The sequence below is a fragment of the Schistocerca serialis genome, chromosome 4 (assembly GCF_023864345.2).
Source record: "Schistocerca serialis cubense isolate TAMUIC-IGC-003099 chromosome 4, iqSchSeri2.2, whole genome shotgun sequence".
NCBI lineage: Eukaryota > Metazoa > Arthropoda > Insecta > Orthoptera > Acrididae > Schistocerca > Schistocerca serialis.
Genome location: NC_064641.1, coordinates 598,045,327 through 598,072,435, shown reverse-complemented (window position 1 = coordinate 598,072,435; position 27,109 = coordinate 598,045,327). Strand labels below are relative to the sequence as shown.

The following is a 27,109-nucleotide window of genomic DNA, read 5'->3' as shown; positions in this document are numbered from 1 at the left end:
GCACTATTCAGTGTCCCCTCGACGATCACCAGTGGTGTACGGCCAGTGTAGGAGATCGCTCCCCACACCATGATGCCAGGTGTTGGCCCTGTGTGCCTCGGTCGTATGCAGTCCTGATTGTGGCGCTCACCTGCACGGCGCCAAACACGCATACGACCATCATTGGCACCAAGGCAGAAGCGACTCTCATCGCTGAAGACGACACGTCTCCATTTGTCCCTCCATTCACGCCTGTCGAGACACCACTGGAGGCGGGCTGCACGATGTTGGGGCGTCAGCGGAAGACGGCCTAACGGTGTGCGGGACCGTAGCCCAGCTTCATGGAGACGGTTGCGAATGGTCCTCGCCGATACCCCAGGAGCAACAGTGTCAATAATTTGCTGGGAAGTAGCGGTGCGGTCCCCTACGGCACTGCGTAGGATCCTACGGTCTTGGCGTGCATCCGTGCGTCGCTGCGGTCCGGTCCCAGGTCGACGGGCACGTGCACCTTCCGCCGACCACTGGCGACGACATCGATGTACTGTGGAGACCTCACGCCCCACGTGTTGAGCAATTCGGCGGTACGTCCACCCGGCCTCCCGCATGCCCACTATACGCCCTCGCTCAAAGTCCGTCAACTGCACATACGGTTCACGTCCACGCTCTCGCGACATGCTACCAGTGATAAAGACTGCGATGGAGCTCCGTATGCCACGGCAAACTGGCTGACACTGACGGCGGCGGTGCACAAATGCTGCGCAGCTAGCGCCATTCGACGGCCAACACCGCGGTTCCTGGTGTGTCGGCTGTGCCGTGCGTGTGATCATTGCTTGTACAGCCCTCTCGCAGTGTCCGGAGCAAGTATGGTGGGTCTGACACACCGGTGTCAATGTGTTCTTTTTTCCATTTCCAGGAGTGTAGTACAAGTCTTAAATAATAACGTATCGCCAGTTGGTATTTTTGTGATCTCCCCAAGGCTTTCGATTGTGTAGATCATGATATTCTCTTAGAAAAACTCAAGTCTGGTGGGATTGATGGCGTTACACGCAGCTAGTTTGAATCACACTTGACAAACAGAATGCAAAAGGTTGTACAGAATAATTCAGATAATGTAGAAAATTTTAGTGACTAGAAAAAAAAGAAAAAAAAACTTTTTGCGGAAAATACTAGTGTGATAATAAATCCCATTTGAGACAAAGCAACGGAAGAGTTAGTAAATGATATTTTCAAAAGAATTATTAATTAATTCTCGTAAAATATACTCTTTCTAAATTTTGGAAAAACTCACTACATTCAATTCTGTACAACAATTTAGCCATATCAACAATTGATGTAGCACACGATCAATAGTCAGTAAGTAGGATAGAACGCTCCAAATTTTTGGGTGTACATATTGATAAAAACTTGAACTGGAAGCAGCTTATTACTGAGCTTCTCAAAGAATCAAGTTCAGCCACTTTTGCTCTTCGTATAATTGTTAATCTTGGAAACAATCGTATCAACCTCTTGACGTAGTTTGCATATTTCCACTTCTTAGCTTTGTACCGAATAATTTTCTGGGATAACTCATCACATAGCGAGAAAGTATTGATTGCACAAAAGCGAGCAGTTAGAATAATACGTGGTGTTCACCCACGGACATAGTAGGTAAATCTTCAAGGAGCTAGGCACTTTAACTCATAAATAAATGAATTTGACCCAATAAAGTTTTCTTGATCCTGTCGAACGCCTTTCCTTCCTTGGCTCTGGGAGGGCGGGAATGGGACATCGATGCCAGGCCTCGGAAGACGACCCCCTGCCCTCTTTGCCCCCCTTATATTTTCAGTGACTCAGAGAGGAGTTCAATGTGCAGAAATAATTTTTTTTTATTATTATTTGCGTAACAACATAAAACGTCTGACAGGTAGCGAAGAAATCATTTCCGCTGGACATCTGCTATTTCATTGACGAATTTCTGCTTAAAAACAGGCAGACAGTGAGTAAAAAATAAATTAAAAATAAAAACACTTGTTTTTAAGTGTAGTTGTATGAGTAGGAGGAATAACCTGATAATGTGTTCATTAGTATTAGCAGTAATCGTGTACCGATGTACATATGCTGTAAAGTGACTCATTCCACGTCATTTTGATAAATAACATCGTTCAAATAATCTATGGAACATGTAACAAACGACGGGGCAGCGCCCATTTTGTTCGGATGGTGCGACGTTACTTCACCGCAACATTTGATGGGCAATTGATGGTCGATCATCTCCTGTAACATGGTCTCTCCGTCCACCGGACCTAAATTCCTTGAATTTCTGGCTGTTGGAATGTTTAAAGGCATTGGTGTATGCGCAAGCCATCTACAACATGCAGTCGGTGCACGAATTTGTGATCAATGCATGTGACGCATCCCGGATGGAACCAGGTTTATCTGAACGAAGAGAGCGTGATTCCTTTGAAGATGGGTTGAAGGATGTCTCAGTATTTGTGTTAACCACGTGCAGCACTACGTTTAGTCTAATGCGTAACAGACCGATGGGAATGAGAGGACAGATTGACCCACATCGCAACAGGTATTTGTTTCCGGACATGTCGTTCTATTAACTTTTCTTCTAGTTTTGAGCGAGCGAGGTGGCCCAGTGCTTAGCACACTTGGACTCGTATTTGGGAGGACAACTATTCAAATCCTCATCCGTCATCCAGATTTAGGTTTTCCGTGATTTCCGTAAATCGCTCCAGAAAAAATGCCGAGATTTACCAAGGAAAATCGCCAAACAGGCGTACCTTTTGAGAAGTTAATTATTTTATTTTGACAAGGAGTTTCGGCCCCATATGCACTTCATGTACGGACATTCAGATGTATCTGGATACCGTGAATTGATATTTGACAACAACCATAACAACCAAGTCTTCGAAGGAAGCACTCGAATAACCAATTCACGGTATCCATATACTGATGGCTCCTGTATGCCCCTATCAATACGTCTGAATGTCTATAAGTGAACTGCATATGGGGCCTGAAGACGGCATATTGAGTTGCCAAAACTGTTGTCAAAATAAAATAAAATAACTTCTCAAAACGTACGGCTGTTTGGCGACTTTCCTTGGGAAATATTTTACCAGCTGCTGTCCCGCGCCCACAATGGATCAACAGAGATTAAATCCCGAAATGGTTCCTTTCAAAGGGGCGGCAGATTTTCTTCCCTGTCCGAGACCCGCACCACCGTACTAGGCAAGGTCCTAGCGGATGTGGCTTGCCATTGCCTTCCTCTGACCGTAATGGGGATGAATGTTCCTGACGAGGACGACGCAACACCCAGTTATCTTGAGACAGGTTAAAATCCCTGACCCCGCTGGGAATCGAACAAGGGAAGCGAGAACGCTACCGCGAGACCACGAGCTACGGACCCTGCTGAAGCAAATATTGCACTACCCTGTAGATGGCGATTACATCAATGCACTGCGGTTTTATTTAGATGTTACAAAATTGTGAATAAAGGGATGGAAGGAAAGTGCAACCAAACTGTTGTCTTCGCAGAACAGAAGACAGCACGAAACCTCATCCACTTGATGACGGCCGGAAATCGTGTTGGTACTGCTTGTGCACATTTTCCTTCGTTCTCTCCGGTTTTCTTGAATCACTTAAGGCAAGTGCCAGGATAATTCCTTGGAAATTACGCGGTCTGTCCATACCCTGGTTTCTTTCCAAGCTTGTGTTCCGTCTCTAAATAGCCTTTGGCGACAAGACCTTAAACTATAATGTTCAGCGTCCCCCTCTTCCTCCTCTTTCTCATTCTTTTTTAACATTAATTGTATGTTTACCAAAGAGACCTACTTAACTGAAAATTCAGATGGTTGTACGAGTTATAATTACAGAAAGTTTAAGTTCAGTAAGTTTGCTTTCGCCTTGCTGATCCACAGTTCGCTTTTCTATCATTGCAGATCGACTCACAAGAAGCTACTCCCTCAAAACGCTACTGGATTCATTTTATTTGTTTGTCATAGGATAATTTTGAATATAGTGAAAGGACACGATCTTGCAGCCACTATGAATCATAACACGAAGGATTTAAAGACATTGGCTGCCACTGGGCGTTGATTTATATCAGTGGGGTAAGCTGAACATTTGTGCTGGACTGGGATTCGAATGCGGGACACCTGCTTATTAGGCACACGCGCTGATCACCACGCCTTGCAGATACTGTGGTCACCACAACCGCACGGGCTACCCTAGCACACCTCCCGTCAGACCTAACTTCTCAACTTCACTCATTACGGATGTGCATCTGCTCAGTAACCTCACTACTCGCGGTGGCGCGTCGATTCCCGTAAGGGTTCGAGCTTGGTGTTCATGTGTACTGAAACATTTGCCGTCTTCGTCTTAATGTATATGTGACGTTTGTTCTCCCGGGCAGACGGCCAATGATTCCTTCAATGCAGATGCACAGCTGTCTGTATGGGAATCGGTGAGATGCCGCGAGTAATGAGGCCAATGAGCAGGTGCAGTACGTCAATAGTGTGCGGTATAAGTTGAGAATTTGGGTAAGACAGAAGACGTGCTAGGGTAGTCCGTGCGATTGTGGGGACCACTGTGTCCGGATGGCATAGTGGTCAGCACAGCTGTGTAGTAAGCAGGAGACCCGCCTTAAAATCGTGGTTTGGCACAAATTTTCAGCTTGTCCCATTGTTATAAATCTATGTCCACTGGTAGTTAATGTCTTCATTCCGTTGTGTCTTTGTCTTAATAGGATGAACACATTTTTATTATTTTTCAGTATGTGACGTAATAATTGTATTAATTTCAGTTTAATAAATACTGCGATGGTAAATAAGTGCTAAATACGACTAAAACTACCTTTCTGGATTCGGAAGGACGGCAGTTCAAGTCCCCAGGCGACCATCAAAATTTATGTTTTCTGTGCTTTCCTTAAATCGCTAAAGGGGATTGCCAACACAGTTCGCCGGACGGGGTGGCCGAGCGGTTCTAGGCGCTACAGTCTGGAACCGCGCGACAGCTACGGTCGCAGGTTCGAATCCTGCCTCGGGCATGGATGTGTGTGATGTCCTTAGGTTAGGTAGGTTTAAGTAGTTTTAAGTTCTAGGGGACTGATGACCTCAGAAGTTAAGTCCCATAGTGCTCAGAGCCACTTGAACCAACACAGTTCATCGTAGGACACGCCAGTTTCTTTCCCAACTTGATAATGTACTCGATTTCCAGTGACCTCATCGTCCACGGGACCTTAAACTCTGATCTTCATTTCTTTCTATAAGTTTCGTAGCGCGTAGTCTGGTGGCTAGCGTTGCTGCCTCTGAATCACGGGCTCCCGGGTTCGATTCCCTGCCGGGTTTGGCATTTTCTCTGCCCGGGGTGTGTTGTCCTCATGATTTCATCGTCATCACCATCATTCGTGGCAGTGGTTATATTGGACTCTGTAAAAATCGGGACTTTGTACCGGCGCTGATGATCGCGCAGTTGAGTGCCCCAGAAACCAATTATCATCATCCTTCTATAATATAGTGAAACACAAATGAATAAAAACCCTTTTTAACGCAGTATGTGTTTAGGATTACCCCCCCCCCCCCCCCAAGCCGCGAAACGGTGGACACGTAACATTTTTGTCTCATAAAAAGTGTTACTTTTTTTATCTGATCTAAGCTCCCTGCGATTTTGTATACTTAGGTTTTTACACCCTATACAGTGTTAATCAAAATCCTCACACCCTTACACCACAGCACGATTTCTTGCATACTAACAGTACAAAAGTGTCTAAAGCAGAATTTCACCCCATGAAAATTTCGATAGAAAGTAGACGTCGAAGAACGGCAGTTTAGCAACGCAAAAGTGTCTGTATCAGAATTTCACCCCACGCATATTTTCGATAGAGAGCAGACGTCGAAGAACGGCAGTTTAGCAACACAGTAACCACTTGTACAGCAAGTATGTGGTGCACAGTTAGTGCAGTAGAAAGCATTTTGCGCTGGAATACTCGATTTCAAATTCGGGTCTATCTGTAATTTTTTTCATGTATAATTTTGACCTTCCCAATAATGCAGCATTATACACTTGTTTCTTAAATGGAACATATCCTAAAACTACCATTTTTAAACATTGGACGTAACAATTACTGGTCGAAGATGTCAGAAACAGTCGTGAATCTTACTAATCAGTTAAAGTGAATTATCAATCGCAAAGCACAGATAACTACAAAACTTATAAAAGGGGAGATATGAAACATACTCGTACATAGTACATTCAGTAAGAGCGGCCATTTGTAACATTTTATATACACTTTTAGTGACAGCGTTATAATCGATGGGACTTCCTATGCGGTAGTTCTAGAACCTTCGCGACGTCAAGGTCCATTCACACTGGATATTACCAGAACGGAAGGCAACATCGTCACATGGAGGTGTGCTTACACCAGGCGGAGCATCAGCATGTCAGTTTGCTTTCCTGGTATGGAACGGTGAAAGTGTTACAGACAGCTGTTACGGACAATATTTACATCGTAAATTTTCGACATTGCTGAGAATGAAAAGAATAGGAAATGTGACGCGCAAACATTTCGGTACATCTACTTCTTTTCACTCGTACATACACTTCAAACAATATTATGAAGCCAGAAAATAGAGCCTCTCTACCTTACCCATTGTGCTTTGGAAGTACTAAATAAAATCTAAAAAACTGTATCTTTCTCTTTGAACAGAACTGAGTTTCATTGTAAAAAAAATATGAAAATTGTTTCATCGCTATACGTTCTTATTCACGCACAGAATAGGCGTTTCTTTGTCCAGAGACAGTGAAGATTAAATCATTTCTCCATTTCAGATATTTAGCCTCTTTGTGGAATAACATTTATAGCAAACCCATTCAAGTTCACATTGAGCCTTCACAAACGGCCATGAAACGCAAGCAAACAATAAAATAAAAATTAAGAAGACACAAAAGTACTAGTTTCACTGCGATTGCATGAGTGAGAGCGCGGACAAAAAAATAACCTTCGATGTTTATCAGCCGACGCCGGTAGCGCCCCCCCCCCCTCTCCGTCGACTTTCCTCTTCGCCGCCCCCCCCCCACTACCTCCCCCCCTTCCCATCTCCACCCCCCCCCCCCTGCGGGTTCGGGGGTAAGAATAGGCCCGCGGTATTCCTGCCTGTCGTAAGAGGCGACTAAAATGAGTCTCAAACGTTTCGGCCTTCTGTGATGGTCCCCTCTTGGGTTTGACCTCCTTTTTTCAAAATTTCTGTTGTTAGTGCGTGCCATTTGGGGAAGGACGCCTTACGTGGTGTTTTTCTATTGGTCCCTCATGCACCACCATCTTGCATGTTACCTATTGTCGTGTGGGGGGGATTACACCCAACATCTTCTGGGTTGTCTCCTTCTCGTCTTGTGCGCAATCCTCTTCTTGGCGCCCACGACAACTGTGGACCCTTTCAACACCTAAAATCCAGCATGGTAGCCAGTCCGTTGTGGTGGGGTCGTCATGTACCCTCTTGGTGGTAGCCCCCTGACCATGCAGGGATCGCACTACAGATGCCAGAGCTGTTTCCTCCCCATGCATGCCAAGGAGTATGTGCCCATCTTGTCTGGGGCACGGGGACTCCGGGCAACGGGATATCGGCCAGGTACCCGTTGCTTTGGCTGGGTGGCGCCCTTGGGGAGAGCCCTCGTTCGGAGTAGGTGGCATCTGGGCGGATGTGGCGCAATGAAGCGCAATAAATCACACCAAGCTGGTGGTCGCACGGCCACCAGCGTCTCTAAGCGAGGTAGAGTAGACTTTGATGCTGCGCAATATGACCCTCAGTCGTTCCCCTCGTTGGCTGCGCCATGGGAGGGACACCGATCTAGTGCCAAGCGGGAGCCTTATGTACCGCAATACCTTGTCTGCAGCAGGACTGATGGTGACTCCTTTCTTACGACGAAGCCTCTGTTTTTTGTGGAACACCTGGAGGATACGTTTGGGGAAGTGGCGGGGTTGTCTAAAATGAGGAATGGGTCCATCCTCCTCAAGACGTCCTCCCCAGCCCAGTCACGAGCGTTGCTCTTGTGTGATAAGCTGGGTGACGTCCCTGTTACCGTCACTCCCCACAGTAGCTTAAATATGGTCCAGGGGATTATTTACCATCTTGACCTCTTGTTACAATCCGATGACGAGCTGAGAGCCAACTTGGAACGACGTGGTGTACATTTTGTCCGTCATGTACATAGAGGACCCAAGACTAACAGGGTGGCCACCGGTGCCTTTATCTTGGCCTTCGAGGGTGATGTCTTGCCCGAGAAGGTCAAGGTGATGGTTTACCATTGTGACGTCAAGCCATACGTCCCTCCCCCGATGCGGTGCTTCCAGTGCTGGAAGTTTGGGCATATGTCCTCCCGTTGCCCATCCAGCACTACATGTCGAGATTGCGGACGCCCCTCTCATCCTGATTCTCCATGTGCGCCTCCGCCTGTATGTGTCAACTGTGGGGAGCACCACTCTCCATGCTCGCCGGATTGCCCCGTTCTTCATAAGGAGCGGAAGATCATGGAATTTAAGACCCTGGACCGGCTTACTTATCGAGAGGCCAAACTGAAATATGAAAGGTTGTATCCTGCTTCCATTCGAACATCTTATGCTGCAGCCACGTTATCGTCGCCCACGCGAGCGACGGTTGTCGCCTCATCTGTGCCGCCTTCAGTGGGCCCTCGGGGCCGTGCATCTCTGTCTGCCCCCCTCGTGCCTGGGGGCAAGCCTTCCTCTGTTGCCCCCTTAGCAGTTGGGGGCAAACCCTCCTCTGTCGCTCAACCCACGCTTTTCGGGAGTGACATCTCCTCCAAAACCGGGGGGCTCGATCCCTCCCCCTCCTTCTCCGGCGGCGTTGCCTCTGCCGGTTTCTCTCTCGCGGAAGGGGTCCCTCGGGGCTCTCCCTTCCTCCGTTTCTTCTCCTACCCAGCCAGATGTCAGCCAGTGGCTGAAGGTTCCGCCACCTGCTGGTCGTAGGGCTTCTGTGGCGTCATCAGCCTCCGACGCTCCTTCCGAGAAGCTCTCCCAGCCCTCTCACACTATGGGCCGACGTGAGAAGAAGGAACGGAATGTGTCCAAGAAGAAGGACGTTCCGGGGGTTTCAGTACCGCCTGCTGTACATAGTCCTGGCTCTGGGGATGAGGTGGAGATCCTCGCCTCTGCCGCGGATCTCGCCCTCATGGAACCCTTGGGGGCCTTTCCTATGGACTCAGCTGACTCTGCCCCGGTGGCGGCAGTTGGCTCTGAGGCGCCGTCTGCCTCTTAGTCGCATTCACGCCCTCCCAGTCCCTTCCTGCTTCCATTCTCCAGTGGAACTGCGGCGGTTATTTCCGCCACCTGCCTGAGCTCTGGATGCTTCTGAGTGTTTCCCCTGTTCTCTGCATTGCTCTGCAGGAAACTTGGTTTCCGGCAATGCGGACCCCCGCCCTTCGCGGTTATCGGGGATACTATAAGAACCGCGCTGCCTGTCAACGAGCGTCAGGTGGGGTTTGCCTTTTTGTTCACCACTCTGTCTGTAGCTCGCCAGTACCCCTTCTGACGCCTTTAGAGGCAGTCGCTGCCAAGGTTGAGCTCTCGCCGGCTATTACTGTTTGCTCTGTTTACATTCCTCCGGATGGGGAGCTCCCCCGACATGTCTTGGCTGCGCTGCTGGCTGAACTCCCGCCACCTTTGCTGCTTCTGGGCGATTTCAGTGCCCACAACCCTCTATGGGGTGGGACTGTCTCCGATGACCGCGGTCGGGCCGTGGAGCATGTGTTGGCTCAGCTCGACCTAAGCCTCTTGAATACCGGTGCTCCCACGCATTTCAGTGTGGCCCATGGCTCTTTCTCGGCCATCGATCTCTCTCTTTGCAGCCCCGGGCTTGTCCCATCCTTCCACTGGAGAGTGCATCCTGACCTGTGTGGTAGTGACCATTTTCCCATCTATTTATCACTGCCCCAGTATCATTCTTCTGGGCGCCTGCCCCGCTGGGCTCTCCATAGGGCTGACTGGCCGGCTTTTACTTCTGCTGCAACCATTGAGTCTCCCCCACAGGGTGACATTGATGAGGTGGTCCGTGTCTTAACCACATCCATCATTTCGGCGGCCGAGGCTGCCATCCCCCGCTCTTCTGGACTCCCTCAGAGGAAGGCTGTACCCTGGTGGTCGCCGGAGATTGCTGAGGCTATTCGCGACCGTAGGCGGGCTCCCCAGCGTCATAGGCAGCACCCATCTCTGGAGATCCTCATCGCCTTTAAGAGGCTCCGTGCCTTTGCCCGTCATCTTATTGCCCGGCGTAAGCAGGAGTGCTGGGAGAGGTATGTTTCATCCTTGGGCTCCCGTGTCTCCCCCTCGCTCGTGTGGTCCCGGATCCGGCGGATTTATGGATACCAGACCCCTATGGGTGTACCTGGGCTCTCCTTGGACGGCGCTGTCTGCACGGACGCTGCCGCCATTGCTGAACTGCTTGCCGCGCACTTTGCTAAGAGCTCTGCGACTGCATCTTATCCCCCCGCCTTTCGCTCTCTAAAGGAGCGAGCCGAGCGGACGCCTTTCTCATTCCACACGCATCGTTCTGAAAAACACAATGCTCCTTTCAGCGAGAGGGAATTCCTCGCTGACCTCGCCGATTGCCCTGATACAGCACCAGGACCAGACTGCATCCACGTGCAGATGCTGAAGCATCTCTCCAGGGACTGCCAGAGACACATTCTCGCGATATTTAACCGCATTTGGAGCGAAGGCGTGTTCCCGTCGCCATGGCGAGAGGGTGTTATTGTCCCCATCTTGAAGCCCGGTGCGGACCCACTGGCGGTGGACAGCTATCGTCCCATTACCCTCACCAACTTTTTGTGCAAATTGCTCGAACGTATGGTGGGGCGGCGTTTGTGTTGGGTCCTTGAGTCGCGCGGTCTCCTCGCTCCATCCCAGGGTGGCTTCCGTCGGGGCCGGTCTGCAGCGGACAATTTGATGCAGCTGGAATCTGCTGTCCGTACGGCCTTTGCCCGACGTCAGTATCTCGTTGCTGTATTTTTTTATCTGCGGAAGGCGTATGACACCACATGGAGGCATCACATCCTTGCTACGTTACATGACAGGGGTCTTCGTGGTCAGCTCCCGGCTTTTCTTCAAACCTTTTTATTGCGCCGCTCTTTCCGGGTGCAAGTGGGTGCCGCCTCTAGTTCATCTTATATGCAGGAAAATGGGGTCCCGCAGGGCTCGGTGTTGAGCGCCTCCTTATTTCTCGTGGCCATTAATGGTCTGGCTGCAGCCGCGGGGTCGTCGGTGTCTCCTTCTTTGTATGCCGACGACTTCTGCATCTCCTTTAGCTCCATGACTACAGGAGTCGCCGAACGCAGGCTGCAAGTAGCCGTTCGCAAGGCAGCATCATGGGCTCTGACTCACGGTTTTCAGTTCTCTGCAGCCAAGACTCGAGTTATGCACTTCTGCAGACGTCGGACGGTCCACCCTCATCCTAAACTTTACCTCGACGGCCACCTGCTTGAAGTGGTGGAGACTTGCCGCTTCTTAGGACTCGTGTTTGATGCCCGGCTCACGTGGGTTCCTCATCTTACTCAGCTGAAGCAAAAATGCTGGCGGCACCTCAACGCCCTCCGCTGCCTTAGCCACACGTCTTGGGGTGCAGATCGCTGCACGCTGCTGCGATTGTATGGAGCCCTTGTGCAGTCCCGGCTTGGTTATGGGAGCCTGGCCTATGGGTCTGCATCACCCTCAGTGTTGAAGTTGTTAGACCCCATACACCACTGTGGGGTTCGGCTTGCAACTGGCGCTTTCCGTACGAGCCCCGTGGATAGTCTACTGGTGGAGGCCGGGGTTCCCCCGCTGCGGCTTCGCCGCCATCGACTGCTCGCCGACTATGCTGTCCACGTGCATTGCTCGCCCGGCCATCCCAATCATCGCCTGCTTTTCCCTGCCGTGGTCCTCCATCTGCCCGAACGGCGACCTAGGTCTGGGCTTTCCATAGCTGTCCGCGTCCAGTCCCTGCTGTGTCCTCCATCTGCCCGAACGGCGACCTAGGTCTGGGCTTTCCATAGCTGTCCGCGTCCAGTCCCTGCTGTCCGAACTGGGGTCATTCCCTCTTCTGCCTCCCTTCCGGGTCCGTGCACCTACGCCTCCCTGGTGTTTGCCCCGGCCGTCCGTCCGTCTGGACTTGGCACAGGGACCCAAGGACTCGGTTCCGCCTGTGGCCCTCCATCGCCGTTTTCTTGTGCTCCTCGCCTCATTTTCGGGCTGTGAGACTGTCTGCAGTGATGGTTCCCTGGTTGATGGTCGCACTGCCTACGCTTTTGCTCACGCTGCCCATGTTGAACAGCGCTCCTTGCCGGCTGGCTGCAGTATTTTTACTGCAGAGCTGGTGGCCATATTGCGTGCTCTTGAGCATATGCGTTCCTGCTCAGGTACGTCCATCGTCATCTGCAGTGACTCCCAGAGCAGCCTCCAGGCCATCGACCGCTGCTATACCTCTTCTCCTCTGGCGTCCTCTATTCAGGAGTCTGTTTCCGCCATTACCCGCTCTGGTCGTTCGGTGGTCTTTATTTGGACGCCAGGTCACGTTGGCATCCCGGGGAATGAACGTGTCGACAGGCTGGCCAAAGGGGCGATCGACGCCCCAGCTTTGGAAATCGGCCTCACGGCTCGCGATCAGCAGCTGGTGTTGCGCCGTAAGGTGCTTGGGATGTGGACTGCTGAGTGGCATGGCATGACATCCCCAAATAAACTGCGGGCTGTTAAGGAGACGACCGATGTGTGGCGCTCCTCCCTGCGGGCTTCTCGCAGGGACTCTGTTATCCTGTGTCGGCTCCGCATCGGCCATACATACCTGACGCACGGCCATCTTTTGCGTCAGGAGGATCCCCCCCTGTGTCGGTGTGGGTCCCGGCTGATGGTTGCCCACATTTTATTGGAGTGTCCCCGACTGCGCACCCTCCGGCAGTCTTTTAATCTCCCGGGCACTTTGCCTTTGGTTTTAAGCGACAATGCCTCCATGGCTGATGACGTTTTAAATTTTATCCGTGGTAGTCCTTTTTATGGTTCCATTTAGGGAGGTCCTGCTCCTTTCCCTTTGTGTGTCTCTTGTCCTCGAGTCTCTCATATTTGGTTGCAGATTTTAGTGTGTAGTCGGTTGGTTGACTCTTTCCCTTTTTTGTTGTCGTGGTCAGTCAACCAGTCTCCGGCCATCTTCTTCTCTTCTGTTTCCTTTTGTCTGGTGTTCATCTGTACTCTTCGTGTCTGTAGTGTTCGTTACCGCATTTGTGTTCTTTTAGGGCCTGGGGGGGAGTCTCCTTCCCCTTGGGGTTTTACCTGCTTCGTGCATTTATGTCTCGCCTGTTTTTGGACTGGGGGACTGATGACCTTAGCTGTTTAGTCCCCCTTAAACATCCCAACAACCACCACCACCATCTCCACCAACATCAACGTCAAAACTTGCTTCCCGAAACCTTTGAACTTGACCCGTTCCATTCGGGTAACCTACACTTCACGACATGACGTCATTTCGATGTCACACACACTTCGAAGACCACAGGAACAGCTATCGACTTCCGTTAACATTCGATCCTGGATGGTTGGGAATCACCTTATTGGATTCCGTAATTTCGTGTCGTAGCTTGCGTGTTATGAAATTGCTGTGTGCCGCTTTAAGGCAATGGCACACTGAAGATTTATAAAAACACACCATTCTCGGTTCAGTTTGTTGTAATTAAACCTCTTATGATGGCATATTGGCGGTTAAAGCCTTCCGTGAGATCATGTGGTAACACACACTATCAATCAGAAAAAAAAACCTTGGAAAGGATTGACACGTATGCAAGGGAATTAAAAGGTAACTTAGTTTCGAGCCATGTATAAAGTATGAAAGAACATTTACGAGCTTTTTCTTTTATGACACTTCTTTGCCAAACAAACCTGTCTTCAATTAAAGTACATCTTTAACCAACAATATGGCGTTTCTCCGTAAATTTTGTTTCAACAAATTTTACCAATGCTGACGTGTTATTGGATTCAATGCTGGCTGACTTCAACTTTTTTTGCTTGTAAGTCGTCTCACTTTCGGGGTTGATGTAGGCATATTAGGAAAAACTGTACAACTTTTAATAAGTTTCGAAGTTATTTCTTGCGAACAGTTTAGTCAGTCCACATAAATGCAGAATGCTTCGAGATGACTGGGTGTTTGTGTTGTCATCATCATTCATCCACGTGGCAAGATTGGACTGAGAAAAGGTTGGGAATTTGTACGGGCGCTGATAACCGCGCAGTTGAGCGCCCCACAATCCAATCATCATCATCATCATCATCATCATAAATGCAGAACTTCACAAATTTATAAACGACGTAACTTCGATGTTAAAGTATCCGACATTAAAGAAAAACCATAACCTCTACTTCTCTCTATTCGAGGTGAAACGTTAGTGTCACGTGTTGTGAACCGAACGATCACAGAAGTCGTTAGATAGCACTTTTCGTCTTGCATACCGTGTGTGACGTCAAAATGACGTCACGTTTGCAAGAAGTGTTGTGAACTGTAGGTTACTCGTTCCACTCACGGCGCTATGGAATGCCGCCATTCGAAATGCATTGTAGGATGTGTTGACGCTCCGTTCTGTGGCGTAAAGTGTGAATCGACATTTGAGGAGCCGCCCCTGTAATGGAACCGGAAGATACGTAACATCATCTTTCGAGACACTGTCGTCGTCATGTTGTCACGATAAGTTAGCTTAGCGGCGCTGGGTTGCGCGAATCTGGTGCGCCGGCTGGAGACAGTGCGATATGTCGCGGGCGGAGAACCGGTCCGCCTGGGAGAGGGCAGGGCGGCGTAACGCGAGCAGCGTGGCGTCACGGCTCGGCACGCCGGCTGGCCTCGTATTGACGTCGCTGCAGCCGCCTGGTGCTCTGAGTCACTCGCCAAGCGCGGCCTTCCTGGGTCGGCTGCAGCTGAACCGTTACAGCGGCAGCGCGGGCCGTCGTCCCGTCGCGCGGGCAACGCGCGTAGGAGGCTAGCTAGCACAAGGGCGACCCTACTGAGTAGCGTTTGAGTCTTCTACCCAACCACTACATGGCCTCCCAAAGTCTATAGAGTCGAAATGATACATATGGTGGTGGTTGTTGTTGTTGTGGTGAGACTGATTGATGCAGCTCTCCATGCTACTTTATCCTGTGCAAGAGTCTTCATCTCCGAGCAACTACTGCAACCTACATACTTCTGAATCTGTTTAGGGTATTCATGTCTTGGTGTCCGTCTACGATTTTTACCCTCTGCGCTTCCCTCCAATACTAAATTGATGATCCCTTGATGCATCAGAACGTGTCCTAACAACGGATCCCTTCTTCTAGTCAGGTTGTGCCACAAATTCCTCTTCTCCCCAATTCTATTCAATACCTCCTCATCTGATCTACACATCTAATCTTCAGCATTCTTCTGTAGCACCACATTTCGGATGCTTCTATTCTCTTTCTGTGTAAACTAGTTATCGTCCATGTTTCACTTCCATACATGGCTACACTCCATACAAATACTTCCAGAAACGACTTCCTGACACTTAAATCTATACTCGTTGTTAACAAATTTCTCTTCTTCAGAAACGCTTTCCTTGCCATTGCCAGTCTACATTTTATGTCGTCTCTACTTCTAGTCATCGTTTATTTTTCTCCCCTAATAGCAATACTCATCTACTACTTTAACTGTTTCATTTCCTAATCTAATTCCCTCAGCATCACCTGATTTAATTCGACTGCAGTCCATTATCATCGTTTTGCTTTTGTTGATGTCCATCTTCTATCCTCCTTTCAAGCACTGCCCATTCCGTTCAGCTGCTCTTCCAGGTCCTTTGCTGTCTCTGACAGAATTACAATGTCATCAGCAAACCTCAAAGTTTTTATTTCTTCTCCATGGATTTTAAGTCCTACTGTGATTTTTTCTTTCGTTTCCTTTACTGCTTGCTCAATATACACATTAAATAGCATTGGGGATAGGCTACAACCCTGTCTCACTCCCTTCCCAACCACTGCTTCCCTTTCATACCCCTCGACTCTTATAACTGCCATCTACTTTCTTTACAAATTGTAAATAGCCTTTTGCTCCCTGTATTTGACCCCTGACACCTACAGAATTTGAAAGAGAGTATTCCAGTCAACATTGTCAAAAGGTTTCTCTAAGTCTACAAATGCTAGAATCATAGATTTGCCTCTCCTTACTTTATCTTTTAAGATAAGTCGTAGGGTCAGTATTGCCTCGCGTGTTACAACATTTCTACGGAATCCAAACTGTTCTTCCCCGAGATCGGCTTCTACTAGTTTTTTCATTCGTCTGTAAAGAATTCGTGTTAGCATTTTGCAGCCGTGGCTTATTAAACTGATAGTCCGGTAATTTTCACACCTGTCAACACTTACTTTCTTTGAGATCGGAATTATTATACTCTTCTTGAAGTCTGAGGGTATTTCGCGTGTCCCTTACATCTTGCTCACCATGGTGGAGCTTTATCGGGGCTGGCTCTCCCAAGGCTATCAGTAGTTCTAATGGAATGTTGTCTGCTCCCGGGCCCATGTTTCGACTATACATGTGGTAAAGGATCCTAAAGTGTAGACTGACCAGTGCGGCAATCTGCCTATCGAGAAGTGAATACTGAACGTTCTGAGACTGTCTGTTTACGTTCACACACTCCCGGTCGTCGACGAGCAAGGGGATATTAGCTCCGGCCCAGGTGAGATCACATTAATGTGACCACCGCCTGTGCTCGACGTCAACGCGCAGTAATCGCTCACAGGCGGCAGGTGGAAGCAGTGGAGTGTATATAAACCGTGTCTGGGGACGTGGAAAACAGTGCAGTCGTTGGAATGCGAAAGTGGAGCGGTTTATCTGACGTCCAAAAGGGCGTGATCATTGGCTTTCGGGCCAAGGGTGGATGCATTTCCGAAATGGCTAAGTTCGTAAAAGGTTCGCGTGCTTTCGTCGTTAAAATGTACCGTGCAAGGGAAAATGGCGTTGCTCAAAAACGGCTCCGAGCCAACTGTAGTGGACTGTGGATGACAGGGACGAACGACAGCAGCGGAGATGTGTACAGGCGAATAGACGTCCAACTCTTGAGCAACTGCCCGCTCAGATAAACCAAGGGGCTGCCAACACCGTCTCCTCAACGACTGTTCAGCGACGTTGCTGCGTGTTGGTCTCCGCAGCAGGCGCCTGGTTCATGCCTCGATGTTGACTACTGTTCATGGCAAGGCTAGTATTTGCCGCCAGCACCACAACTTGACACCCACCGGGTAGCACATGTGGCGTTTTCGGATGAATCACGTTTTACGCTCCATCGGACGGATGTCGTTGGCGTGTACGACGTGAAACGCATGAAAGCGAACACCCTTTCAACTTCACTCGGGCTTGTACACAACCTTTTATCATGACTCGTCTGCGAAAAGGATTTGGATGTGCACAGTTGCATTCGCGCCCTATATAATAAATAGCCAGCCTAAGTACAGCAGTGAATGAATTCAAGTATTTGTCTGAGTCACGACCGCCCCCAAATGATTTACACCGACAACAGTTTAGAGTGACAACGTCCTTATTTTACTAAATCACATCCACGATCAGAAGACCCGACCTTTGTCCCCTATCCAAAAAATGGTTCAAATGGCTCTGAGCACTATGCGACTTAACTTCTGAGGCCATCAGTCGCCTAGAACTTTGAATTACTTAAACCTAACCAACCTAAGGACGTCACACACATCCATGCCCGAGGCAGGATTCGAACCTGCGACCGTAGCGGTCGCTCGGCTCCAGACTGTAGCGCCTAGAACCGCACGGCCACTCCGGCCGGCTGTCCCCTACCCTCTGTCCTGTGTTCGGTCACGTGACACTACATTAGTCAAATATATTATTTCTAAACATGGCCATCATGCATTTACAATGTTACAATATTAAAATACGTAAAACTAAATACCTTATATTATTTTGTAGACAATCATCAGATTATTTACGTATTTAAGGGCACTCCACTTTTTGGCAGTTTCACCCCTCTTCTTTTGTTTAATCACGTCTTTGCCTAAAAGGTGTGGCATACGAAATACTCATTTTGCTCTACATAGATCGAAAACTGAACAGTACCTCCACAATAAAAGACAATAACTTATTATGCAGAGGTTCTCAAACATACTTACAACTTAATTTTTATTTTAAACATGTTCTTTAATGTACAAATTATTATCCCTGCTACTATGCTTTAAATTTGAGTTTTGAACTGTTTTGAAGAGCTCTTATGTTGATGGAGTACTCCTATTTCAGTGATCAGATACCCAGCAAATCCAATGATTAGCAAGTCAAGCATACCTTACATTATTAACATATGTACCAAGTTATGCACTGAGACATAGGCAATTATGTAACTAAGTAATTCAGTGTGAAACTGTTACATGCTGGCTCCTCTCTTTATCAAGAAGGTGACTCCATAAATATATTGACTTGTGCTTGCTACACCCCAACTGTTCTTCCACAGTAAACGTTACCACATCCAGCAAATTAGTTATACTATTACAGTATCCCTTGTAACCTCACACCCTGCAACCAGAGGGGAGCGTTATTATCCTGGGAATGTTTTTCGTGGCATTTCCTTGGTGAGCTCGTCGTTCTGGAACGCAATGCGGATCAAAACAAGTAAGCATCTATCCTTGGGGACATAGCCAACCCCTACATGCTGTTTGTTTTTTTCCTCGGCACGATGGCATCTACCAGCATAACAAAGCGCAACGTGTCACAAAGGACAGTGTAACGTATGTGGTTGGAAGACCACCAGGATGAGTTTACCGTACTCCCCTGGCCACTAAACCCCCTATTTAAACTCGGTAGTGAATCTGTGGGACCACCTCGATCGGCCTGTTCGCGCCATGGATCCTCGATCGAGGTAATGGAGTTGGCATGGCTCCATATGTCTGTCGGTACTTTCCAGAACCTCATTGACACTCTTCCTGTACGTCTCGCAGCGTCCCTCTACAGCATTGTACTACCTGCATTCTGTGCATCGTCATGGTTTCGCGGCGTAAAGACTGTTCCATAAAATTTCGGGCGTGCAGCCGCATAAATTCAGCTTCTTCTTCTAATATTTCGGCTGAATACCGTCCAGCCATCTTCAGAATGAACCGAGGTGACTAACGCTCTAGCACTTGCTCCGTCCTTTTAAACTCGAGGACCGAACCACTGCGTATGCGGCCAAAGATCCACAAGGCGCCAGAGACGTTGATAGGCGGCAAAGAGGTGTAACATATGCATGGAAATTAAATCTTTGGCTGCGCAGTCGATCCACACGGTGTTATCGATGTGTCACGGAGAGCTGCACCATCGCGACGTCTTTGTGATTTAATTACGGGAATTGCTGAATTCCATGATTTGTCCAAGCTGAAGCCGCTAGCTCTATTAATTAAATTTGTCGGTCAGTAGTGAAATAAGCAGTTGAAATTCGGTTGGCGACGAATTTAATTAATAGAGACATCGGCTTCAGCTTGTACAAATCATAGAATCCGGCACTTTCTGTAGTTAAATCACAAAGACGTCGCAACAATGCAGCTCTCCGTGACACACCGATATCACCCTGTGGATTGACTGCGCAGCCTTAATTTAATTTCCATGCATATGTTTACACCTCTTTGCCGCCTATCAACGTCTCTGGTGCCATGTTTATCTTTGGCCGCATACGCAGAGAGGTTCGGTCCTCGAGTTTAAGAGGACGGAGCAAGTACTGAAGCGTTAGTCACCTCGGCTCGTTCTGAAGACGGCTGGACGGTATTCAGCCGAAATATTAGAAGATGATGAATTTATGCGGCTGCACGCCCGAAATTTTACTTTCATTCTTATTATTATTAGGAAAATATTATTGCAGTCTCCATTGATGAGTACTATTCCTATTTTCTCTTGGTTGGTGTATATTGTACTCACATAAATCTTCAAATGAAGACGGTTAACTGAATGACGGGTGTGTATGCTTGTTTCCATGTTTTTACGTCAGCTCTAGTAAGTGGACGAGTTAAGTTACGCCGGGTGCTCACTGGGTGTTGGAACAGGAGGGTCGAAGTGAAATTTGTGTTACATTTTTGATTACGGCCTACTTACGTGAATGGTAGACTGTAATACGTTTTCGAACATGTTTTGAAGAGAGGAGGTGGACTGCTGAATAAAAATGTAGGCCACTACTTCAAAAAGGCGTACTTGTGTTTATATCTTCGTAAACAAACGAAGTCACAAAACACGCAGTCATGTTCGTTGTGGTTCTGCTGGTAACTTAGCAACATTTGCTTGATAGTTTTTTTTTTCATGTGGTCAAAAAGTTATTTGAGGTGGTCGAGATAAATAGGATACCGCTACAGCATTTTTATCCGCATCTAATGAAGAGAAAACGGAACGCTAGAGAGGGGACTCATTGCCGCTGTACTAAACTGTGGCTCCCGTTTCTGTTGCAGACGGCGCTGAGCATCTTCTTCCAGGAGGCGGCCGTTCCCAGCTGTCCGCAGCCGCCAGGCTCCAATTTTGGACAGGTGAGCGGACGAGTTGTGACCTATGGTCTCCGATGTCGCTCATTTCTTACCAAGAACAATAACCGGTGGTAAAAAAAGCTCCGCAGGTATCTAAATGGGTAAAACCGTTTTTTTGGGGGGGGGGGCATCACGTAGTCATGGAAAAGAAAAAGAAACTAAATTTACTGTTTCCCTTGTCTGTAGTGTATTGTGGAGCTTAGTGTAAGGCCGTAAAAGCCTCATTGGGTGGACAATCTGTACAACAGGCGTGGTGCAAAGTTTAATCATAGTCACGACACTCATCATTTTTGTTACACACTGTGACAGCAGCGCTCCAAGCGGACAGTAAGCTACACTTCTGAATACGATGTCGAGTGAGTGCGAACAGTATCTTTCGTGTTATTCTTTGACATTTTCAGTGGGGAGATACATGATCTGTTGATTTAAAACATGTGTCGGTAAAAATCCTACGTCAAGATTGTAGATTTTCACAATTTATTACCGGTTTCGGCACATGACGAGCCATCCTCAGATCTAAAATACAGAAAGTTGTATACAAAAAGCGAACAGCAAAAAATTCGTTCAATATTTGAATTTCCGTTACGCTGTTGATACCAATCTAAAATGGTGTTCAGTCACTACACACCGTCGTAGTCTCAGAGCTAAGTCGACCTAAAATGAAAACTCGAAGTTTATTATGCAAACTTACAACGTTAAACACTAATCAAATAATGTTACAGTGCCCATATTACCACACACGTCGCTATCAATCGTTTATATACATGTACGGCAATACGGGCTGTATAAGAATATTTGATTAATGATTAACTTTTGCCATTTACATAACCAATTACGATTTTTCATTTTAGGGCGACTTAACTCTAAGAATACGACGATGTGTAATGACTGTCACACACTGAACAACATTTTAGATTGGTGTGTACTGCATAATGGAAATTCAAATATTGAATGTATTTTTTACTATTCACTTTCTATATACAATTTTCTGCATTTTATGTCTGAGGGCGGGACTTTAACGAGCCGAAACCGGTAATCAATAAAGAAAATTTGCAGTTTTGACGTAGGTCTTGTATTCACACAGGTTTTAGTATCCTTTACATTGCTCTGTAACATAGTTTTTACACTAGGGAGCGTATGTAGTGGCATAAAAATCGACACTAACTAGAAAATGACACCATATTTGTCTTTCATTACCTTCCTAAGGACCCTGGGAGGTATGAAACAGTACAATACAGAACAGTTTTTTTACTTTTTTTACGATTCTCTTCTTACCTACGGATATTTACTGAAAAATGTCGTTTTCTTTTAAAAGCAAAAAAATTGCAAACAATGTGAAGTTTTCTTCACTACACTTCAAGTCAGATCAGTGAATGAAGGAAACTTTTATGCAATGCAATACCTACACTGAAACTTCCTTGCAGAAATATGTACTTACATAAACTCGAATTCGGGACCTACGCCTGCCGCGAGCACTGACTGAGCTACTCAAGTACGACTTACGACCCGTCCGCGCAGCTTTACTTCCGCCAGTACTTCATCTCCTACCTTCCAAATTTCACAGAAGTTTTCCTGATAAATCTGCGGGATTCTCAGTTGGTGGAACATTTGCCCGCGAAAGGCAAAGGTCCCGAATTCGGGCCTCGATACAGCACACAGTTAATCTTCCACGAATTTTCATAACAGCGCACAAGCTGCTGCAGTGTGAAAATTTCGTTTGCAGTACCTACATTTTTAACGTACCAAATAAGCCATCACAATTTTTCGTAACACAGAAGAAACCAATTCCACAATTGTTGCTACGTCTGCGCCACAGACTGCAGGAACCTTCAGCTTATTCGCTTTTGAAGCAAGAGTAATTACACTTATAAAATATTCGTGTTTTAGAAAGTCAAGTGGTGCTTAAGACAGGGCGAATCATTAGAGCCGTACATAATTGTTACATGTCAAAAGAGTGTCTATCAACAAAATAACAACACACAACAGAAATATATGTATGCTTCTCAATCGTGAAATATATGTTTATGTTTTATTGCTTTTAAGTGAAGTAAACTGAAATTATACATTTATTCTAAAGTATTTGTTCATGAATAAGTTGCCAGTCCCAAGTCCGGGGACTCATTTCGCAAGTGATGAGGAAGGAGGAGGGGGAGGATTAACACCTCGTTAAAAAACACGGGTCCATCTGGCTCCGGATGGCACCTGCCTAGGGTTACTAGGTGAAACCTGGTCAACAGTCTCAAAGGAGGAAGAGGAAGTTCAGATTCCCAACGGCGGAGAGAGCGGAAGAATTACCTCCAGGACTCACAATCTTGGTTATATTTTTTGTGGCCTTTGGACCACACCCACAATAACTTTCATCAATCATGGAAGTATGTGATGTAAACTATTTTACCCCAGGTGGACGATCCACCGTACGCCAGTACGTCAGCAGAGTCTGCAACACTGCACAAAGACCAGTTGGAGTGTCTTGGAATCTCATCCAAATTTCAACATAGGCAATCAACATACCTAGCAACTTTCAATGCAAACTCATTGTTGAAAACCGGAAAACTGAAACATCTAACAGATCCACAACATACTCATAACAGCCATTCAAGAAACACGATACATGGATACAGATACCTTCGATTCCAAAGATTTTAGGATATACAAAGGGAAAGTGGGACCGAGAGTAATGAAAAATGTACCACATCTTGGAACAACCTCTATAATCAACAAACAAATCTTGAACTCAATAGTTGACTTTGATTCCCAATCAGAAAGAATCTCAAGTCTTACATTTGCAAGCACAAACAAAATCTACACAATTAGCAATGCACATACCCCTATAAATGAAGATAACAGGGAAAACAAAGAAAAAGTGGAGGCCTTTTGGAATCATCTAGATGACATTATTCAGAAAATTCCATCATCATTCTTCTTGGGAGACTTTAATGCAGAGATTGGTAAAGAAAAAAGATATAAGAAAATAGTTGGAGGCTATCCTGCAAACAAAAGAACAAACAGAAATTGTGTGAGGCTAATAGAACTTTGCCAAGCACACAATTTAATTCTTAAATCTACAGCTTTCAAGAAACTACCACGAAGACAAAAGACATCTATATCCCCAAATCCTAGCCTTGGGGAATTTCAACTTGATCATGTGGCAATCAAGAAGATTTCTCGCAAAGAAATCATGAATGTTAGAGCACTCAAGGGTGCAAATTTGGATTCAGACCACTACCGTTCCAAAATTAAGTTCAAAGTCGCCCCAAACAGGAAACGCAGCATGAAACAAATTGAGGATCGGAAGTACAGCACGGAAAAAATATTAAAATCAGATGAATTCACAAAAGCAACAGAAACCATTCAGACACAAAGCTACGAGAATATCAAGGAAAACATCATTACTACAGCCGAACGGATAGCACCTAACATAAAAAGTAAAAAACATGACTGGTGGTTGCTTGGAATGTGATGCCCTCATTGAAACAAGAAAACAGGCTTGGCAAAACTGGCAATCACAGAAAACAGAAGAAAGCAGATTGAATTTCATTACAGTTAGAAAACTGGTAGGTAAAAATATAAAATGGATTAAGAAGGCACATGAAAACAAAACTCTCCTCCAAATTGATGAAGAACTTGCTAAAAACAACATAAGAGAAGCTTTTACAGAACTTTCAAACAAAGGTTAACTACATACAAAGCACCCACTCTCCAATTTAGAGATGTAAATGGGACCGTCGCTCACAATAACACGGAAAACTGCAAAGTACTAGCAGGCTACCTTGAGAAAATCTTGAATTGTGCACCCTTCCTTGAAAAATTTGAATCCATCCAAAATAACAGTGAGAAGCCGGACTCAGAACTACGGACGACTGAAGAACTACATAAGGTCATTTCAGAACTTAAAAACAACAAAGCGTCCGGAGAAAACCAAATAGTGACCGAACTATGGAAAAAGGCTGACACAAATGCAATTACATCCCTTCAGTGTGTTTTCGATAAAATCTAGAAAGAAGAAGAGATACCCACAGAATGGAGAATAGCTCTCATCCACCCTATCAAGCCGGACATAATTTTGAGACATGACAGTAGCCTGTCACGGGACAGTGGGATCCATTAAACTCCGTGCATGTGTCTACTAACCACACAGTGCAAAACCACAACTGGTTCTGTGAAGATCATGTAGAGTGGCTTCCTGCTGAAGTAAACAAACGATGAATTCGTCGGTATGCTTTTGGTCCTAGGTATTGCTGCTACACGTGTGTATGGCGCATGATACCTTCAAAGCGTCCGTCCTGCTAAGAATATTTTTCGTCGCCTGGGGCAACGCCTTCGGGAAACCGGTAATCTTCGTCCACAAGTAATGTATAGAATCCGTCTAAGGACTCACCGGAGTACTCGTGATCTTGCAAGACAGTTTGGGTTATCTCAAAGACTGGTTGTTGAAGTGTTGCACGATGAAGAACTACACGTTAACTCAACACCTGCGGCCAGAAAACCGATTACAGTTTCGTGAATGGGCTCTTTTGCACCAAATGGAAGATAACGAACAAATAAGGTGATATGCACTGATGAATCTAGCTTCACTCGTGAAGAAGGTATTTTCACCCTCCACAACAGCCACTATCGGTCAGAACATAACCCACATGTCACCTGTGAACGTGGCTTTCAGGCATGCTTTGGTATAAACCTGTGGGCCGCAATCGTGGGAGGAGTGCTTTTGGGCCCTTACCTATTGCTGGACAAGTTGAATGCGCCCCTGCATCGTAGGTCTCTGTGCAATACTTTGCCTGACGCATTAGAGAACTTTCTACTTGGTGTTCGACGACAGCTATGGTTTTAGCATGATGCACCGTCGCAGTCTGGAATTAATGTGCGAAACTATTTACATGAAGCGTTTCGAGGGAAATTCTTTGGTCGCGTAAGTCCGTTGGCCTGGCCTCCTCGTTCCCTGGACCCTAATCTACTAGATTTTTTTGGGGGGTGGGGGAGGGGGGTACTTAAAAGAACAGGTTTATAGCACACCACTCACGGACGTTCACGACTTAATAGGACGCGTGAATGCCGCTTCGGCAATGGCGGATGCAGATGTGTTGCTGGGGTCCCGCAAAGTGTGATCCAGCGATTGGCGAAGTTTTTTCAAATGCTGGGTGATCGCTTTGAACATCTTCTCTAAAGCGAACCTTGCTCTTAAGTCCGTATTGGCTCTCTGTCAAGATAAGCCTGGACGTCAAACGTATAGAATGGAATTATTGTGCGTAACATAATGTCCACTCTAGTGTAGCCTACCTATTGTGTTTCTTGTACCTTATTGGATGCAGACAATGTTACTGTATCCACTATTATTTTCTTATGGCTTTATTTGTTGGTTCGAATGGCTCTGAGCACTATGGGACTTAACTTACAAGGTCATTAACCCCCTAGAACTTAGAACTACTTAAACCTAACTGACCTAAGGACATCACACACATCCATGCCCGAGGCAGGATTCGAACCTGCGACTGTAGCGGTCGCGCGGTTCCAGACGCTTTATTTGTGCCAAGGGCAAAACAAAGTCGTCGTTTACGCTGTAAGAAATTCATGTTATGTCTTAATGTTTAAATAAAGCTAACAATAACAGAAAGAAATACACAAGATACCACAACGTGAAGGTGTAAATTGGTTACAGTTAGATGCTTTAACTGACAAAAGAATGTCTGACGCGAACGCTACTCGAACATCGGCGAGTCTGCATATACATTCCCCACGGCATTGACTCATCTCACTGAGCAAATGGGACACTCCCGGCACAGCGCAGAGTTCATGCTCCCTGTTCTTGGCCGCGCTGCACGCAGTTACAGGGTTGCCAGAGCTTCGTTTTTTTATTTATTTATTTTTTATTTGCATTTCTGTTAAACCTGTTAGCGAAACTAGGTTCTGCTACATACACTTTCGTCATGAATTGGGATGTTGAATCGCATGCTGGCCGCCAAGTGCGGAATTTTTTTCTTCGCCCTGTAATGAGGGACTGTACTGAGAACAATCTGACAGAGCACTAAACGACCTAAGTCGGAGCAAGGCCCGTGGATTAGGTGACGTTCACTCGTATGTATTGCGATCGTTGGGAGAGCGAGCCATGACACAACTATTCCATCTGGTGTCAGCAAAATATTTGAGACAGACGAAATACCCTCAGACTTCAAGAAGAATGTAATCATTGCAGTTGTAAGAAAGATAAATGGTGGCAAGTGTAAATATAACGAAACTATCAGTTTAATTGTCATAGCTGCAAAATACTTGACACGAATCATTTACAGAGGAACGGCAAACCGATAGAAGCGGATCACTGTAACGGTCAGTTTGGCTTCTGCTGAAACATAGCAGCACGCGAGCGATACTGCCCCGACGACTTACCTCCGAAGACAGATTGAAGAAAAACAAATCTACGTTTATAGCATTCGTAAATTTAGACAGCGCTTCTGATAGCGTGAACTGCAGGACACTCTTGTGTAGAGTAGAATTGTGTGGAGAGCTGCATCAAACCAGTCTTCAGATTGAAAACCAGAGCAACTATAACTACGATTGTGTAAAGTCTTGCGTCAGTTAATCACTGGTAAAATAATTGTGGAAATAAAGGCAGCAATTTTGACCTCTTCAAGCATTTTG

At 46.6% G+C, this 27,109-nt stretch overlaps 1 protein-coding gene across 2 annotated transcripts in view; it reads left to right on the top strand.

The window, feature by feature from the left end:
• LOC126475368 (UBA-like domain-containing protein 1) overlaps positions 1–27,109 on the top strand; it is a 138,216-nt gene that overhangs the window by 54,085 nt on the left and 57,022 nt on the right. For both annotated transcript variants that reach the window (XM_050103186.1, XM_050103187.1), the window contains exon 2: positions 20,405–20,479. In XM_050103186.1, coding sequence (XP_049959143.1) covers positions 20,405–20,479 — 75 coding nt within the window. The remainder of the gene's footprint in view (positions 1–20,404; positions 20,480–27,109) is intronic.